The following is a 17,818-nucleotide window of genomic DNA, read 5'->3' on the forward strand; positions in this document are numbered from 1 at the left end:
ACGTTTGCATAAACCTTGGCGCGAATATCGAAGCGAAAACAACACGGAAGAAGCAGCAGCAACAACAATAATAATACTGGATGACTTCGCGTTTGTACAGCTGCTGCCTCTCGTCGCTTAAAAATGGCGATCTTTCGCGGTCTTGTTATTGTTGTTGGTCTTAACAACTCCGCCCCCCTGCTGACGTAAGCGGTTTGTTCCTCTGGCCCAGCAGAGAGTTGGTGCTAGCCTGGAACCGGTTTTTCTGGCCCCAGAGCCAGTTCTTTGTCAGTGGAAACAGAAAACCCGGTTCCAAACTAAGCACTGGCCCCGAACCAGCCCTGGAACTGCTTTGGTGGAAAAGGGGCATTAGACATACTGCATTGAGTCTGAATCCCAATAATGCTACACACATCCATGGGGGTCCAAAAGAGCAAAATTAACCGTGATGTCTGGATGGGAGGGGTATACTCTCACTCCACCGTCAATCACAGAGACAACAGCCAATCATGGGTGTCTGTGAGCTCATATACACTGAAGTGGATGGATAGTACTTTTCTCTAAGAGTGTTACGCTGGCTGTGACATAGCACAAGCAGCAGGTAGAAAAGATGCCATTGACTGGCTTCATGTGTCTCAGAGGAAGCACATGGTAGCCTTCACCCTCCCTGATAAAAAGGTAGCTGTTGGACGACAGGGGAGAGCTCACTGGTGTAGGACAAAGAAAAATACAGTCTATATTGTAAAAGAAATGGCTTCTCATTATCTTGGTTCCTGACTGTGTCGCTATCGTTTCCTCTCAGGTATGTACAGCCTCCAGTGATTAGTTTTGAGGCTATATTTGAGCAGAGTACGCCAAACTCCCCCATCGTGTTTATCCTGAGTCCTGGTTGTGAGCCGGCCAATGACCTGACAAAGCTGGCTGAGCGCAGCGGCTTCGGGACCAGCAGGCTCAAGTTCCTCGCCATGGGACAAGGCCAGGAGAAGGTACACACACACACACACAGAGTGGTGTAATACAGTTTCACCCTGACAGAATGGTAGCTTGTAACAAAAATATTCTGGACATGAATCTGATGAATCATTTAGAATGTATCATGTCAAAATGCACAAAATTCAAAATACCTCACTTCCTGTTCGGCGTGGCTAATACAGTGTTTGGCTCAGGGAGACCTCATGCTTGCCAAATGTAGTGCGTGTATATGAAACTATATGCCAGGCACAAGACTGTGTCATATGGTGGCGCTATAGAGTCCCTAGGCCAAGCCTCCGTCCCTGAGTCCTTGAGTAAGTGTCACAAGCACACTGATGTGTGTACCAAATTTCATGTACCAATTTTGGCCCATGGGAACCACCTCAAAACTGAACTGGTGACTTCACTGTATGAATGTAAAGGTATCTATTATATTATATATGTTTTTCTTTTTCATTTCCCAGGTTGCATTGCAGTTGCTGGAGACGGCTGTGTCCCGGGGTCAGTGGCTGATGCTGCAGAACTGTCATCTGCTAGTGAAATGGCTAAAGGAGCTCGAGAAAGCTCTAGAAAGAATCACAAAGCCTCACCCAGACTTCCGTCTGTGGCTCACCACCGACCCCATCAAAGACTTCCCCATCGGCATCCTTCAGAAATCCCTCAAGGTGACTCTCCATTACACTGCTACTTAAAATTAAAGCAGCAGTCACTAATATTTTGCTATTTAATATTTTTCTAGTGAAATGTGGGTGTGTAAAATAAATTTCAGTACAGCTTGTGCATTGTTCATAAATCTCCATCCAGATTTCTGTAAAGCTGTTCTATTGGTAAAATCGCCACAGTAATGCAAACATCATTAAAACGTAATGGTTCAGGTGGTGACGGAGCCCCCCAATGGGCTGAAGTTGAACATGAGAGCCACGTACTTCAAGATCTCGCTGGAGACGCTGATGAGCTGCCCTCACTTGGCCTTCCGCAGCCTGGTCTACGTGCTGGCCTTCTTCCACGCCGTGGTGCAGGAGAGACGCAAGTACGGCAAGATCGGCTGGAACGTTCCGTACGACTTCAACGAGTCTGACTTCCAGGTAAACGCAAGAGGAGAATGTTTAACGTTTTCAAGTTAACTCTGTTTTATTTTCTTAACAGCACTACATTATTTCATATGTTTTTGTGGTTTAATAAACTTAATTATATTAAGTGTTATTTATATACCACCTTTTATACACTTAAAATGCAGCCCAAAGTAATTTACAGTGTAGACAAACAGATAAATAAAGAAACAATATAAAATGTGCAATAAACTGTAGCCGTGATAGAAGGAATATAACTGTATTATAAAATATAACATTTTATTCTCTCCACATTCACTGGATATGAGCAATTAAGCACTCTGATTGGCTACTCTACTACTAGCATAGACATATAAACATAGACGCCGCATTGAGCCTGGTGGCCCCGTTGCTGGGATACGTCAGAGCGTCCGCCATATTGGATGTGGCAAATCTTCCCCGTAAACCAATGCAAGTAAATGGACTGAACTTCATAAAGCCCCTTTCTACAATAATATTTAACTCGATGCCTTTTATTCACCCATTAAGACACACACGTATATATTTTGGAAACAAACAGGCATCAAAACAACACATATAACTTTTAATGTGATGGTTATAAATAGTGTGCGAAATCCCCTGTACACTGCAAACTAGCGACAGATCCGCGATAGATAGCTCAGGTAAGCTAATCAGTCAGCATACCGTAGCAAGCTACCAAAACCTGAGGCCACAATAACCAACCTACAAGACTGAATATGATAAATGATGGAAATGGTGGAAAAACTGGAAATAGTGAATGAAAATAAAAATGTACTGTTTTATTTATTGAGTCACCACACAGACCTGCTCTCGCTGAATAAAGTGAGCTGAATGAGCGCCAAACTGAGTTCGGCCAGGTTCTAACGTCATACCAAAACAAAATACATCACTGATTCCTTCCCATTCAGAAAGGTTAAAAACATTCATCATACGTTCAAAAACGCTCATCATAGTGTGGCACTGTATTATCTAATTCTCACTGCTTATAACTCTACACCTCCCCGGTGGAGATGAGCTGGGAAACTGAAGACTGAAGGAACAGCTCCCTCTCTGATCCTGACTGTCTGACCTGTTCTGTCCAAATCCTCCGTTCTGAAGTGTTCACCGCAGAGCATGGATGACGGAGTAGCAGAAAACCCTTCCTGTCGCACAGCTGTCTCCCACTGCTTTTTCATCTCTTTATTTTTGGGAAACCTACATAGTATGTGAAAAGTTAGCTAAGCAACTAACAACAATCAGCGTAGTTACGAAGGAAATACTTCGTTGTTTGGAGACAGGTTTCACCGAGCGGCTATTATGCGCGAGACTTCATATTAGCCACAAAGTCAGAAAAATCTGTTCGTAAAATTACATTATAATGACCAAATACAATGAAAAGTATTTTTCCAGTCTCACCTGTGAAAGGTAATCCCATGTGATCTCGTTTGGACGGTAAACCTGTTGGTACAGTTAAACGCAGCACATGAATGAGGCATCTTTATTCTCGGCTACTGTCTAGACGCTATACCAGAGACGGTTGAAGAATCTCCACTTTGCCACATCCAATATGGGAGCGAGGATGACGTATGATTCTACGCAGAAGGCGGCGTCTATGTTTATATGTCTGTGACTACTAGGATATCAGCTCATATACCGTGAGTAGAAAAAACAAAATGGCGGCGCGTGTTGCTGAACCAACCGAGGATAAAATAAAAACTCGAAAACAAAATCACAAAAAAAGCAACAAAATATAGAATGAAAGTATTTGATTGTAAGAACGTATCTTTCTTTTTATTTTTCAATAATATTATTATTATCATCAAATTTTTCACAAATTGCTCCTGTCATTTTGCTGGTTTGTTTTCATTCTTCATCTTTAAGCATCAAAATTTGTTGAATTTTTTTAGACTGGTTCAAAAGCTCAAAGAAGTTTGAAAATTGCAGAACTGAAATGTCCATAGAAGAATTAAATAAATGTCTAAAGCTGTTCTATTCCTCAGCAAGACGGCACTTTCTATAAAAAACAACACTGAAGTCAATTCATGCAGCTATGGATAGGTTTTTAAAGGAACAGTCCACCGTACTTCCATAATGAAATATGCTCTTATCTGAATTGAGACGAGCTGCTCCGTACCTCTCCGAGCTTTGCACGACCTCCCAGTCAGTCAGACGCGCTGTCACTCCTGTTAGCAATGTAGCTAGGCTCAGTATGGTCAATGGTATTTTTTGGGGCTGTAGTTAGATGCGACCAAACTCTTCCGCGTTTTTCCTGTTTACATAGGTTTATATGAACAGTGATATGAAACAAGTTCAGTTACACAAATTGAAACGTAGCGATTTTCTATGCTATGGAAAGTCCGCACTATAATGACAGGCGTACTAACACCTTCTGCGCGCTTCGGCAGCGCATTGATACGGAGCTCCGAGAGGTGAAGGTATCAATGCGCTGCCGAAGCGCGCAGAAGGTGTTAGTACGCCTGTCATTATAGTGCGGACTTTCCATAGCATAGAAAATCGCCACGTTTCAATTTGTGTAACTGAACTTGTTTCATATCACTGCTCATATAAACCTATGTAAACAGGAAAAACGCGGAAGAGTTTGGTCGCATCTAACTACAGCCCCAAAAAATACCATTGGCCATACTGAGCCTAGCTACATTGCTAACAGGAGTGACAGCGCGTCTGACTGCGTCTGACTGACTGGGAGGTCGCGCAAAGCTCGGAGAGGTACGGAGCAGCTCGTCTCAATTCAGATAAGAGCATATTTCATTATGGAAGTACGGTGGACTGTTCCTTTAAGAAGTCCACCTGAGCAGAAATGATTTTGTCAGATGTTTTGTATAAAGTTTTTATTTATCAAATTTGCAAAAAATAAAAATGATCTGTTTCTCAAAATCCAGTGAATGTGGATAGAATGAAACAGTTACTCCACTCAGTCTCGTCGTACACGGATTATAGACAACTCGGTGCTACGCGCCTCGTCGCCTATCAGCTCATGTACGACTCGATTTCATGGAATAACTTAACTATTTTAAGTGTGTAAAAGTTTAAAAACATTATAAATTTAAGTCTAATAAGTAAAATAAATAAAAGATAATTAAATTAATGTTCATTTTTGTAAAAAAAAAAACTAGTTTATTTATTTTAATGATAGAATGAAAAATATGCTTTTAGCTATTTTTAAAGTGGGGGTAATTTTTTTTTTTTTACCAATTTTTTAAGGAGTTCATGCTTATCTTTTTATCTGGTGTGTGTCAGGTGTGTCTGGAGATCCTGAGCACGTACTTGACCAAAGCTCACACTCAAGGTGACACGACAATTCCATGGGGCAGTCTCAAATACCTGATCGGAGAGGTGAGGCTCCACTACACCCACAGAACATGACACCTATAGCATGACAAAACAAATTGGACAATGTGCATGTTATTTATATGTGTTTATAATGTGTGTGTGTGTGTGTGTGTGTGTGTGTGTGTATACTGTACATATTTTCTCCCTTTTCCACATTTTTTTCTACTACTTATCTCTTCCTTTTTTCTTCTTATCCTTCTCCTTCTTTTATGCTTCTCTATGTTCCTTTCCGAACATAAGTGCATTTATTTCTTCCTTTATTCTGTTTGCGTCATGATGCTTAACGTGGGATGAGAAGGAACTCCAAAGGATTAAATTAAATAATCTCTGTAATTCCTACCCATTTTTAAAAAAAGTGTCATGATGGTGGTGGTGTTAATTAGTTCATTTGTTTAAAAAAAATCTAAAACATTAAAACACTTTCTGATCTAAATTAAATTCTGAAGTTAAAAACAAAACAGGGATCTGAAAATGTCACTCATTTGAGTTGCTGTTAATAATATTACATGATACTGTATGTTATTGCATCATAAAATGTAAGAGCCTATCAGGGTGTAATATGCAAATTAGGATCATGCAACACATTTATTTTTTATTTACAGAGAAAGGGGACGGGTCATGTAAGGTTTATGGCATTTGTATATGAATAAAATCTTTCTTATTCTGTTGTTTAAATGCATTTCTGTGTGAATGAATTACACGATATGATGCAGTTTGATGATAGTGAGTTATTGTGAAAGAGCTTGTATTCATTCATTTTTGATGATTAAATGACGCACCGTGACCTCCACCCAGGTGATGTATGGGGGCAGGGCGATAGACAGCTTCGACCGCAGGATCCTCACCGTCTACATGGACGAGTATCTGGGAGATTTCATCTTCGACACCTTCCAGCCTTTCCATTTCTTCCACAACAAAGATGTGGATTACCGAATCCCGGCGAACGGACTCAAGGACGTCTACGTCGGTGTGTAGAAGATGTCTTTTGAAACCAGTGTGTCATAGAAACGATGAACTGATTTTAGAAACCGAAGTTCTGATTGTGTTTTGCAGCCGAAATCGAATCACTCCCTCTCGCGAACACGCCGGAGGTGTTTGGGCTTCATCCCAACGCTGAGATCGGCTACTACACTCAGGCTGCTCGGGACATGTGGATGCACCTCATAGAGCTACAGCCACAAACTGGTACATTAATCTAGCACCGGGAGTGTAACGTACCGCAACCTGAAAGTCATTTCAGGAACAGAAATTGTATGGAACGAATATAACTGAAAGGCAGGAACTAAATTTGCAGAAACCAGTTTCTGCTACTCAAAGACAAAAAGATCTTATTACTATTTACTTTATGAACAGACACACGCTCAATTCTATACACTTTCATTTTACATTCATTATATTTTGAACAGTTTCCTGATGTGTTTCACTGCCTTTAATCTGTGTGTGGTGGGTTTCTGTTTTAATTTTACTCTTATGAAAGTCTCTTTGAGATCAGGAACAATTATCGTAAAAGACCTACTAAACTACCGAAAGATTTTAAAAAAAAATCCTCATTTAGATAGTTTCTTTCTCTGACTTTGCATGAGACATCTTTTACACCGTAGAGCACAACAGTGAGGTTCTGGAAGTAAAGATGGCTTCATTTTTGACAAGCGACGGTGTATTAGGGCCGCTGTAGGTTAAAAAAAAAAAAACAGAGCAGAGGTGGAGGGGTAATATTCTGAGAAACAACTCAGAAATTCCAAGATTAAAAAGTCACAAATTTATGAGAGAAAAAAAAAAACTCTCTTGCTTTTTGGGTTCCTGGCTGCTGCAGGGCATTCTGGGAAATGTAGTTGAAAATCTCATAGTGCTGTATTTAAATAACATTGGCTGGCGTTGAGTGGTATATCAGATATATTCTATTCAGTTAGCATGATACTAAACAAGTTGAAAAAAAGCCATTATTATTATTATTATTCATACACTGTTCATATCAGCATTCTCGAAGGCCAACACTAGCTTACCTGTGACTCGGTGTTGTTAGCATGGCAGTCCAGTTACCTTCCAGCTGGTGTAGCATTCAGCAGTAGTGTTAGTAAAGGCCAAGTCAACCAGTGCTATCGAGAGCAAGCAGCACAGGCTAACCACTGAGAAACTAAGATCTCTGTCTCCAGACTCTTCTTCCACGCTGCACGCTCACCACAGTATTTTTCACTCCGACTTAAGGATTCATTTCCCTGTGTAATTTACTGAGTTACTTTTAAAATCAACATCAACAGCTACACACAACTGAACGACCTGGCAGCCAAAATTATCTCAAAATCTTCTGTTTTTAACGAAGCAAACCTGGCGTTCATGTTTGTTTACAAAATTGGCACAGTCGCTCGCTAGCACGGAAGTTTTACGTCTCCGATGTGTGACGTCATGTTGTCTTGACAACGTGCAATATTGTAACAATACTGCACGCTCATTCTCCATTGGGTAGAGTGATGTAATGCACGTACCGTAAGATAAGCGATACGCTAACAATATTGCATGTTCTCAAACCAAATGAATGAAACCCGTTAGAAGGAAATAGAACACGTTTTTATTCTATCAAAAAAGTTGATCCAATCTTGCAAACTTTTCTGACTTTTTCATTTCTGAGTATTTTTCTCCTAAATTTCTGTCTTTAATCTCAGATATTCTGAGTTTTTTCTCAGAGCACTGCCCCCTCCCTCGGCTTCGCATGTTTTTTAACCTACAATGGTCTTAATACACCGTCGTACATAGAGGATTTGATTTTTAGCAATCATTTCAAAAGACTGGTTTAGCATGAGCTATAAGCTTGTCAACTTTATTTTAAATAACACATTTAATTGCGTAAAAGGCTTATTTCAGTACTATATTACCCAGAATCCCAAAGAACACCCACCAATCAGAGACATCGCTGTAACTACGGAATCCATCAATACAATACAATCAATACAAGACAATACAATAACTCTTGCCTTGTGTCTATATATGTTTTTTTTTTTCTCCAATTTTTCTGTTTTGAAAGAATCCATCTTGTAGCTGTTCCGTTTGAACTTGTTAGTACTCGTTATTTGGGGTCTTGGTAAAGGAAGGCGTGGGCATGCTCTGAGAGTGTATGTCCCTGGTGCAGGTGACTCTGGTGGGGGAATCAGCAGAGATGAGTACATCGGGAAGGTGGCGCGGGACATCCAGAACAAGCTGCCCATATTGTTCGACCTGGATGTGATCCGGAAGAAGTTTGGCTTGGAAGTGTCGCCCACCACCGTCGTGCTGCTGCAGGAGCTGGAGCGCTTCAACAGGCTCATCGTACGCATGAGCCGCTCACTCGCCGAACTGCAGAAGGTGAGAAAGAACGGGGGAGAGAGAGAGAGAGAGAGAGAGAATCATTGTTCTAAGTCTGTGACTGTGTGTGTTTCAGGCTCTAGCCGGTGAGGTAGGGATGAGCAATGAGCTGGACGAAGTTGCCCGAGCTCTGTTTAATGGTCAAATCCCTGCTATCTGGAGGAAGCTGGCTCCAGACACCCTCAAATCTCTGGGCAACTGGATGATCCACTTCAAGAGACGCTACGATCAGTACAGCTCATGGGTACGACACAAATCCATTCCTTCGCACCACAAATTTAATATTAAACTTTTTATAAAGTTCATGGATAAATGATTTGAAAACATGTCCAGATTAGTTTTTATTAGATGTATTTTGTGCTGCTTAAAGGTCCCATGGCATGAAATTTTCACTTTCTGAGGTTTTTTAACGTTAAAATGAGTTCCTCTGACCTTCTTAAGTCACCCCAGTGGCTAGAAATGTCATAATGTGTAAACCAAACTATGCCCACCCTTTGTCAACATTTGAGAATGGCGCGTCAAAATGGCGCGTTGATAAGCTCTTCCCTTTACTACGTCAGCAAGGGAGATGATCCCCACGCCGCCCCCCCCGGATTCCCACCCACTGTATGGATTGCCCGCCCAGCTCAAAAGTTGCCACTATAGATACGTCACTTCAATTTTGTAGTGAGGAGATCATAGAGGACACAACAACATGGCATCACCTAAGCGAGCGAAACATGGAAATTGCGCTGTACATGGATGTGACAACACAGAAAAGAGTCTGTTTTTACTGCCGACGGGAGAGCCCCTGAAGACGCAGTGGCTTAATTTTATTTACTCCAATAATACGCCGTCGAGTCTACCTAAGATGGTGTATGTTTGTCGGAAGCATTTTCCTGATGAATGTTTCCACAACTTGGGACAGTACAGGGCAGGTTTTGCACATCAACTGTCACTGAAGCCTGGGTCCGTACCAAGCATCCCTGCCGCATCAGCCACAAACACCGAACAAGTAAGTGTATAACTGTTAAGTCGTTTTGCCGTGTTTTAAAATCGGTGCGTTAGCCTAGCAATGGCTACATTAGCTGTGCAGCTAACCGCTTCCTGCAGTTAGCCAGGTAATCTGTGCTACAAAACCAGGGTTGGACTCCAGGTCAAAAGCGAAAGCTTGGACTGTTGCTTGACCTGTCATTGCTACTGTTCACACACAGGTAGCATGCCCGCAGCTTGGTCAAGCCCCTCCCCCCATGGCCCACCCCCACCCTCTACCCTTCCCCGCCTCCATGCTTCTCATTAGCAAAACGACGCACTGGGAAAAGCGCTGAAATGGGGCTTTCTCCCAGGAGGCTATATCTACGTGCCGAGGGTTCATTTCGAGAAAGACTGTGGATATAACATCCGGAAACCTCCACGAGCCCGTTTAAAGCATCAACAAACCACCATGCCATGGGTCCTTTAAAATACAAATGCTTTGTCATATGAATTTTCACTTTTTTCTCAATATTACTTCTGTTAAAAAGAAAATGAGTCAAAAAAGATAAGACCTGAAAAACATGATGAACATTCAGGTGTAGAAATGTGTAAAGTGATGAGCAGGGTTATAGATAATATAACAAAATATAGCAATGTTCTTGGTGAGTTTTTGTGGTTCAGGTCTGCAGTTAAAGGCGAGGATTAAAAAGAAATCTTTAATTTGAATGGAGTTTGGCACAAAAATCTATATTTATTTAATTTGGGATTTTGTGTAGAAGGTGTGTAAAGATCTGTCAGAGAGATGCTGCAGTGAGAATGACAAACAGGCAAACAGTTAAATAGAGCGCTGGAGGAATCAGGATAAAGATTTATGATGTAAGATTTCAAGCTCTGTTTGACGCGTGTAGGTGGATGATGGCGAGCCCATGGTGATGTGGTTGTCAGGGTTACACATCCCCGAGTCGTATCTGACGGCACTGGTTCAGGCCACGTGCAGGAAGAACAGCTGGCCTCTGGACCGCTCCACCCTGTACACACAGGTCACTCAGTACAGCAGTGAGGAGGAGGTGCAGGAGAGACCTGCTCAGGGTGAGAACACACACACACACACACACACACACACACACACACACGCATAACCAAACAATATTACAACCTCAGTGTAAGGTGAGACTCTACAGGTGAAGCGTGTTATTTTTTAAAATAATTCCTCTTTGCAGGCTGATTTCTGATATTCGTAGATAACCAATTCTAATTTATGCAAATGAGGCTTCATCTGATTAAATGTGCATCAATTTGCATAGTTACTAAAAGCTTTGGATGATATTAGAATTAAAAAGTTGTGCTATTTCACTGTGACTCATTTTGCAGAAACACTTTTCCAGAATAATTTGTTTTCTGTAAGAATTTCATTTTTAATTGTTTAATTAGAAATTAAGAACAAAATTATTGATCAGTGACTTAAAAAAATTAACAAATGAATCTAGTCACTGAAATTTTTGGTTCTAAATATAGAAAATAATTATTTTGGGTAAAGTTGTTTTTAAAAATACACAGTGTTGTTGCGGTTGCATATCTGTCCATGTTAATAAGTGCAGCTGTTGAGATGATAAAGGATGAGATGGTAAATCACATTTTTTTTATTTTTAAAATTAAAAAAAGTGGAATTGTACCTGGAATGGATAACAATGAGATTTTTCTGGAATTTTTTTTGTTAATTAACTAAATAAATTTTTATTAATGTAATGTAAAAAAATATTATTTGCAGTACAACTTGTGTCGCTTATACAGCAGAATGTTAGTAAAGTTTATACACATCAAACCAATTTAATTATAAGAATTAACTATAAACAGGTATGTGACAAAAAAAAATGAACTTGATGTGTTTGTATAATAAATGGTACCACTGAAAAAAGGCTTGGAAAAAACTTTTTAATTCTGTTTAAATTGATTATAGACAGCAATTAGACATGATGTACTTTATTACAGATTTTTAAAAAAATCAAAATATAAAATGAAACGTATAAACTCCACCCTTAGAACAAACACATTTTTATGAGATGCTCAAAATATTAAAGACAGATAAACGCATTTACTGTGACCTGAGCATGCGCTCTCTCTCTCTCTCTCTCTCTCTCTCTCTCTCTCTCTCTCTCTGTGTGTGTGTGTGTGTTAGGTTGTTATGTATCAGGTCTGTATCTGGAGGGAGCAGACTGGGACATGGATGAGGGCTGTCTGGTGCGCAGCAAACCCAAAGTTCTGGTGGTGCAGCTTCCCGTCCTCAAGGTGATCCCCATCGAGGCTCATCGTCTAAAACTGCAGGTTAGAGTGACATCACACCTTATAAACACACACACACACACACACACACACACTCCTCACAGGTTTATATTAATGCACTCGTTCTAATGCATTATCATTTCCATAGAAACCGCTCGTTCACAATGGCGTGTGTGACCGCACTCTCCACTCATCTTAAAAAAAAAATCATTAATGTGGTGAAGTTTTCTGTAAGGATAAACATGTTTATGTAACATTTATGGAAGGAGTCTCCACTACCAGCGCTTTGTAACGGTCAGTGTTAAAAGCTGTACCTTTACATTTTCTGCCAAACTTTTTTTTTTGTCTTATTAACTTCAAAAAAGAGAGAATTAACGAGACGCTGGTGAAGGAACGACTGTTTATAGCTGCTGTAACAAGAATGGTGTTCTACAACATTAAACCTAACTATATCCGGATAAAAAGTGCACGCCGCTCTTTCGTAAATCTGTCCGAGTTGACTTACATCCTCATTTTCTCACTGATTTAACAAAATATGATGTTACCATGACAACCAAAGGTAAACATTAGGTAAGCTAGTAAACTTGCACTGCATTCGACGTACCTCAGAAACACGGTTTATACTCTGACTACAAGGGCTTGAACATTTCCAGGTATCGTATCATGTGATCATAATTTTCATCGCAGTGTTGAAGTTCGTTAGTGACATCACTAACTGGGCTCATACTAAAGCCCCGCCTCCAAATCAGTTTTAAACATAAGTGATTAAAGGCACGGTGAGTAATTTATTTTAGAAGCATTTTTTTTTTTTGTTATATTTCCTGAAATAATCTTTACATCCAGACAGCGGTGAATAAATCAAACGTTCTGACAATAAAAAGATAAAAAAACAGTCAAGTGTGGGAGTCACAGGGCTGTAAAAAGTTAATCCAGTCAGTTCATCTCATCTCATCTCATCTCATTAAATAATTGGATGGTCTACCTGCCTGCCTACCTGTCTAATCAGGCCCGCCGACAGGGGGGGACAAACGGGTATGTTGTCCCGGGCCCAGGAATGGGGAGGGCCCAGAACTGGGTTCTCATGAAGTTGCGATTAAATTATTTTATTTCATTTCAAAATGTGTTGATTTGGGGGGGGGAATGTGCTATATTTGCATTCAATAAATGATTTCTAGATCTTTTGCCTTTATTGTCTTTGAAAAAGGCGTCAAGAACCCCCTACCACCCCTAATGCAAAAATGGTTCGGTCTGACTCTTTGATTAAGGGGAAAAAAACGACATCGTTCGATCATAGCGTTTCGACAATCAGCGTGTGTGCCATTTGCCAACATGCACAAGTCAGGAGCACAGAAAAAAAAGAAAAGAGAAAAAGAGAGGAAGAAACCAAGAGACTCAGGGGCTCACTGCATAAATATTTTAAAAAAGATTGGGATGATGCAGCAGGTACTAGCAAAGGCAGTGGGGCAGCTGAGCCAGGTAAGACACAGACAACTTTTTCCCGCCCCGTAAAGTAACCCCAACCAAGGCACGCGCAGCACGCAATTCATGTTACAAACGAGGGGAGAGCAAGTCCCACTGAACACCATATCAAACGCACAGGGCATTGAATCATTTCATAACCACAACGGCTTAATAACATTGTGTTTCATATATCTGATTGAAGCTAAGAATATTCACATTAGCCCGCAATCATATCCCGCCGTTTCTCGAGCGGTGTGTTCTTCTCTGCTTTTCACACTGGACAGTACGCTCGCACAGTATACTATGATCGCCCCCAGCCCTGCCCGAAATCCCCCGTCCATCACTGCTCCTTCAAGAGCACCCCAATCGCGTGATTATAGTAGACTATCCACGAGTTTAGGAATACCTTTTTAGGTACACCTTTTAGGAATATCTGGTTGTTAGGGGGGGCCCATTCAGAGCATTTTGTCCCGGGCTCAGCCAAAGCTGTCAGCGGCCCTGGTCTAATTAATTAATGTGTACATTAATTATGATAATATGAGGTGGTTTATAACATGTAAATGAGACATGAGGTAGTTGGATATGACGATGATGACGTCCTAAGCTCCTCCCACTAACACACTCTCTCTCTCATGGACTTGTCCTCCAGCAGTAATCAGGCAGTGCGCATTCATGTGTTTTAGAGGGAGGGCTGAAGGGAGGGGGCGGGGTTTTCACTTGGATACTTTCAAAATCTGTCTTACTCTTGATGGTTTCCCCAAAATTACCATCGCTTTAACAAACTAGTTGATAATTATTTAGTTTTATTGTGCATATTCATCACCACACCTTTATGATTGTGTCCTCCTCAGAACACACTGAGAACGCCGGTCTACACAACATCCATGAGGAGGAACGCGATGGGCGTCGGCTTGGTGTTCGAGGCTGACCTCTTCACCACCAGACATCAGTCTCACTGGGTCCTACAGGGAGTGTGTCTCTGTCTCAACTCTGACTGATCTCTCTCTCTCTCTCTCTCTCTCTCTCTCCCTCCCCCCCCCTCAGGTCTGTTTAATTATCTCCAAGCTGTTCTTCATTAAATTAATATTCAAACTTGATCTTTTGTTTCACTATTAAAGATCAACTCTAACGGATTAATCTCCTGCTGTCACACAGAACAGCAAACTCCTTTTCCATCACCAAGCACTGGCTGGGGTTTCACATCAAAATGGCCTCCTGTGGAGCAGTGACTTGTGATAAGTGACAGCGAGTCTTTGCATCAGAAGCTGGTGACGCAACCCTCAATGCTTAAAAGTGTGTTAAAGAATGTTCACTGTAATGTGGTAAAATGGGCGACTGCTCACATATTTTCTGGGGCTTACCAGTAATTGAGGACTTTGAGAAAAATATCAAATAGGAAGTTGAAAAAATTCTCAGATGGACGTTGGACTAGATCTGCTATTATTTCTGTTGGGAGCGATACCTAAGGACATGTACAGTGCAAATCAAAGATATATTCTGTGGATGCTTCTGTTACTGCGAGTTGGCCTAGTGGTTAGCGTGTCCACCTCTTGACCGGAAGATTGTGAGTTCTACTCACGGTCGGGTCATACCAAAGACCATCATTAAAAATGGCGCCTACTGCCACCTGGCAAGGCACACTGCAATACAGATGTGAGCAGGGAGTTAAACTCTCGTGGTTACCAGAGGACCCGCCCCCCCCCCGTAACCCTAGGTACGTAAGAGGCTGAGGGCTATAGGAACGGAGATTTTAAGGGCTCCTTAAGGACCTGGTTAGTACTGGGATGGAAGACTGCCTGGGAAGACCAGGTCCTGGCACTGGAGGGACTTTGACTTGACTTTGATACTTCTGTTGATTGTGAACTGGAAGGATGCAAAACCACCAACTTTAACTCAGTGGATATAAAGAGTGGAACAGGTTCACACACAAACCTGCAGAGATGGACAGTGTTGCATGGGCTCTGAGTGTCCAATAAGAGAGAGATCTGTCCATGGTCAGGAAATCGTCACCATTATATTCCTCTGTGACTGACACTGCTCTGCCATGAATGACCCCCCCCCCCCCCCCAAATGTCTTAATTCACTTCTTCTTTTTTGTTTATTTTCAGTCAGAGTGTATGTGTAGGAATGCAGGCATGTAGGTGTATACAGTTAGGTCCATATATATTTGGACACTGACACAAATTTTGTTTTTTTACCTGTTTACTGAAACATATTCAAGTTATAGTTATATAATGGACATGGACATAAAGTCCAGACTTTCAGCTTTCATTTGAGGGTATCCACATTAAAATTGGATGAAGGGTTTAGGAGTTTCAGCTCCTTAACATGTGCCACCCTGTTTTTAAAGGGACCAAAAGTAATTGGACAATTGACTCCAAGGCTATTACATGGGCAGGTGTGGGCAATTCCTTCGTTATGTCATTCTCAATTAAGCAGATAAAAGGCCTGGAGTTGATTTGAGGTGTGGTGCTTGCATTTGGAAGATTTTGCTGTGAAGAAAACATGCGGTCAAAGGAGCTCTCCATGCAGGTGAAACAAGCCATCCTTAAGCTGCGAAAACAGAAAAAACCCATCCGAGAAATTGCTACAATATTAGGAGTGGCAAAATCTACAGTTTGGTACATCCTGAGAAAGAAAGAAAGCACTGGTGAACTCATCAATGCAAAAAGGCCTGGACACTCACAGAAGACAACAGTGGTGGATGATCGCAGAATAATTTCCATGGTGAAGAGAAACCCCTTCACAACAGCCAACCAAGTGAACAACACTCTCCAGGAGGTAGGCGTATCAATATCCAAATCTACCATAAAGAGAAGACTGCATGAAAGTAAATACAGAGGGTTCACTGCACGGTGCAAGCCACTCATAAGCCTCAAGAATAAAAAGGCTAGATTGGACTTTGCTAAAAAACATCTAAAAAAGCCAGCACAGTTCTGGAAGAACATTCTTTGGACAGATGAAACCAAGATCAACCTCTACCAGAATAATGGAAAGAAAAAAGTATGACGAAGGCGTGGTACAGCTCATGATCCAAAGCATACCACATCATCTGTAAAACACGGCGGAGGCAGTGTGATGGCTTGGGCATGCATGGCTGCCAGTGGCACTGGGTCACTAGTGTTTATTGATGATGTGACACAGGACAGAAGCAGCCGGATGAATTCTGAGGTATTCAGAGACATACTGTGTGCTCAAATCCAGCCAAACTGATTGGTCGGCGTTTCATAATCCAGATGGACAATGACCCAAAACATAAAGCCAAAGCAACCCAGGAGTTTATTAAAGCAAAGAAGTGGAATATTCTTGAATGGCCAAGTCAGTCACCTGATCTCAACCCAATTGAGCAGCATTTCACTTGTTAAAGACTAAACTTCAGACAGAAAGGCCCACAAACAGACAGCAACTGAAAACCGCTGCAGTAAAGGCCTGGCAGAGCATTAAAAAGGAGGAAACACAGCGTCTGGTGATGTCCATGAGTTCAAGACTTCAGGCAGTCATTGCCAACAAAGGGTTTTCAACCAAGTATTAGAAATGAACATTTTATTTACAATTATTTAATTTGTCCAATTACTTTTGAGCCCCTGAAATGAAGGGATTGTGTTTAAAAAATGCTTTAGTTCCTCACATTTTTATGCAATCATTTTGTTCAACCCACTGAATTAAAGCTGGAAGTCTGAACTTCAACTGCATCTGAATTGTTTTTTTCAAAATCCATTGTGGTAATGTACAGAACCAAAATTAGAAAAATGTTGTCTCTGTCCAAATATTTATGGACCTAACTGTATGTATGTATATATTAGTATTTTATACCTTTTTTATTTTTATTTATTTAGTTTTGTCATTGTTTATTATTCTTATTATTTACTAAGCTGTGTATATGTATGTGGGCATGTGAATGAACGTGAGTGAACACTAAGGAAGGGATCTTCTTTTTGCTGATGATGTGGCACTTGTGGCCCACAGTCACACCACCCTGTGAGAGATGATAAATACTTTGAACAAGACATGCAAAGCATTTTCTCTGGTTGTCAGTGTCATGAAGACGGTTGTTCTAACCCAAGCAACGCCCTCCACCACTGATGCGCTTGATGAACTCTTATGTAATACGCTGCTCAGTTACAAACATTTTTTTCTTGTAACATTTAATTTTGTGCTGGAGGAAAAACAAACGAACGGTTGGAACTCTAAAATGTACTCGATAATGTAGAAGTCATAAAATAGAAATCTAGAACAAAGTTTGTATGAAAAAAATAGGGTGCTGTGTATGTACAGTAAGTGATACATTTCCTTTTACAATCTTTTTATTCCATTCTGTTTATTTGACAGAACAGGGATAACATTTATTTAATTTTAAAAAACTAGTCATAAATAACGAAATGATAAATAAACAAAAACACGTGTCTGTAAAATTC

At 40.9% G+C, this 17,818-nt stretch overlaps 1 protein-coding gene across 1 annotated transcript in view; it reads left to right on the forward strand.

The window, feature by feature from the left end:
* The window catches only part of dnah10 (dynein axonemal heavy chain 10), a 111,534-nt gene extending 94,133 nt beyond the window's left edge, over nt 1–17,401 (forward strand). Inside the window, exons 68-78 of the mRNA XM_060907535.1 lie at nt 782–965; nt 1,416–1,616; nt 1,827–2,036; nt 5,280–5,375; nt 6,168–6,339; nt 6,426–6,557; nt 8,497–8,708; nt 8,785–8,952; nt 10,571–10,751; nt 11,839–11,984; nt 14,255–17,401. Of these exons, the coding sequence (XP_060763518.1) occupies nt 782–965; nt 1,416–1,616; nt 1,827–2,036; nt 5,280–5,375; nt 6,168–6,339; nt 6,426–6,557; nt 8,497–8,708; nt 8,785–8,952; nt 10,571–10,751; nt 11,839–11,984; nt 14,255–14,401 (1,849 nt within the window). The 3' untranslated portion in view covers nt 14,402–17,401. The remainder of the gene's footprint in view (nt 1–781; nt 966–1,415; nt 1,617–1,826; nt 2,037–5,279; nt 5,376–6,167; nt 6,340–6,425; nt 6,558–8,496; nt 8,709–8,784; nt 8,953–10,570; nt 10,752–11,838; nt 11,985–14,254) is intronic.
* Nucleotides 17,402–17,818: the final 417 nt, after the last annotated feature.

This window comes from Neoarius graeffei, chromosome 24 (genome assembly GCF_027579695.1).
Source record: "Neoarius graeffei isolate fNeoGra1 chromosome 24, fNeoGra1.pri, whole genome shotgun sequence".
Lineage (NCBI taxonomy): Eukaryota > Metazoa > Chordata > Actinopteri > Siluriformes > Ariidae > Neoarius > Neoarius graeffei.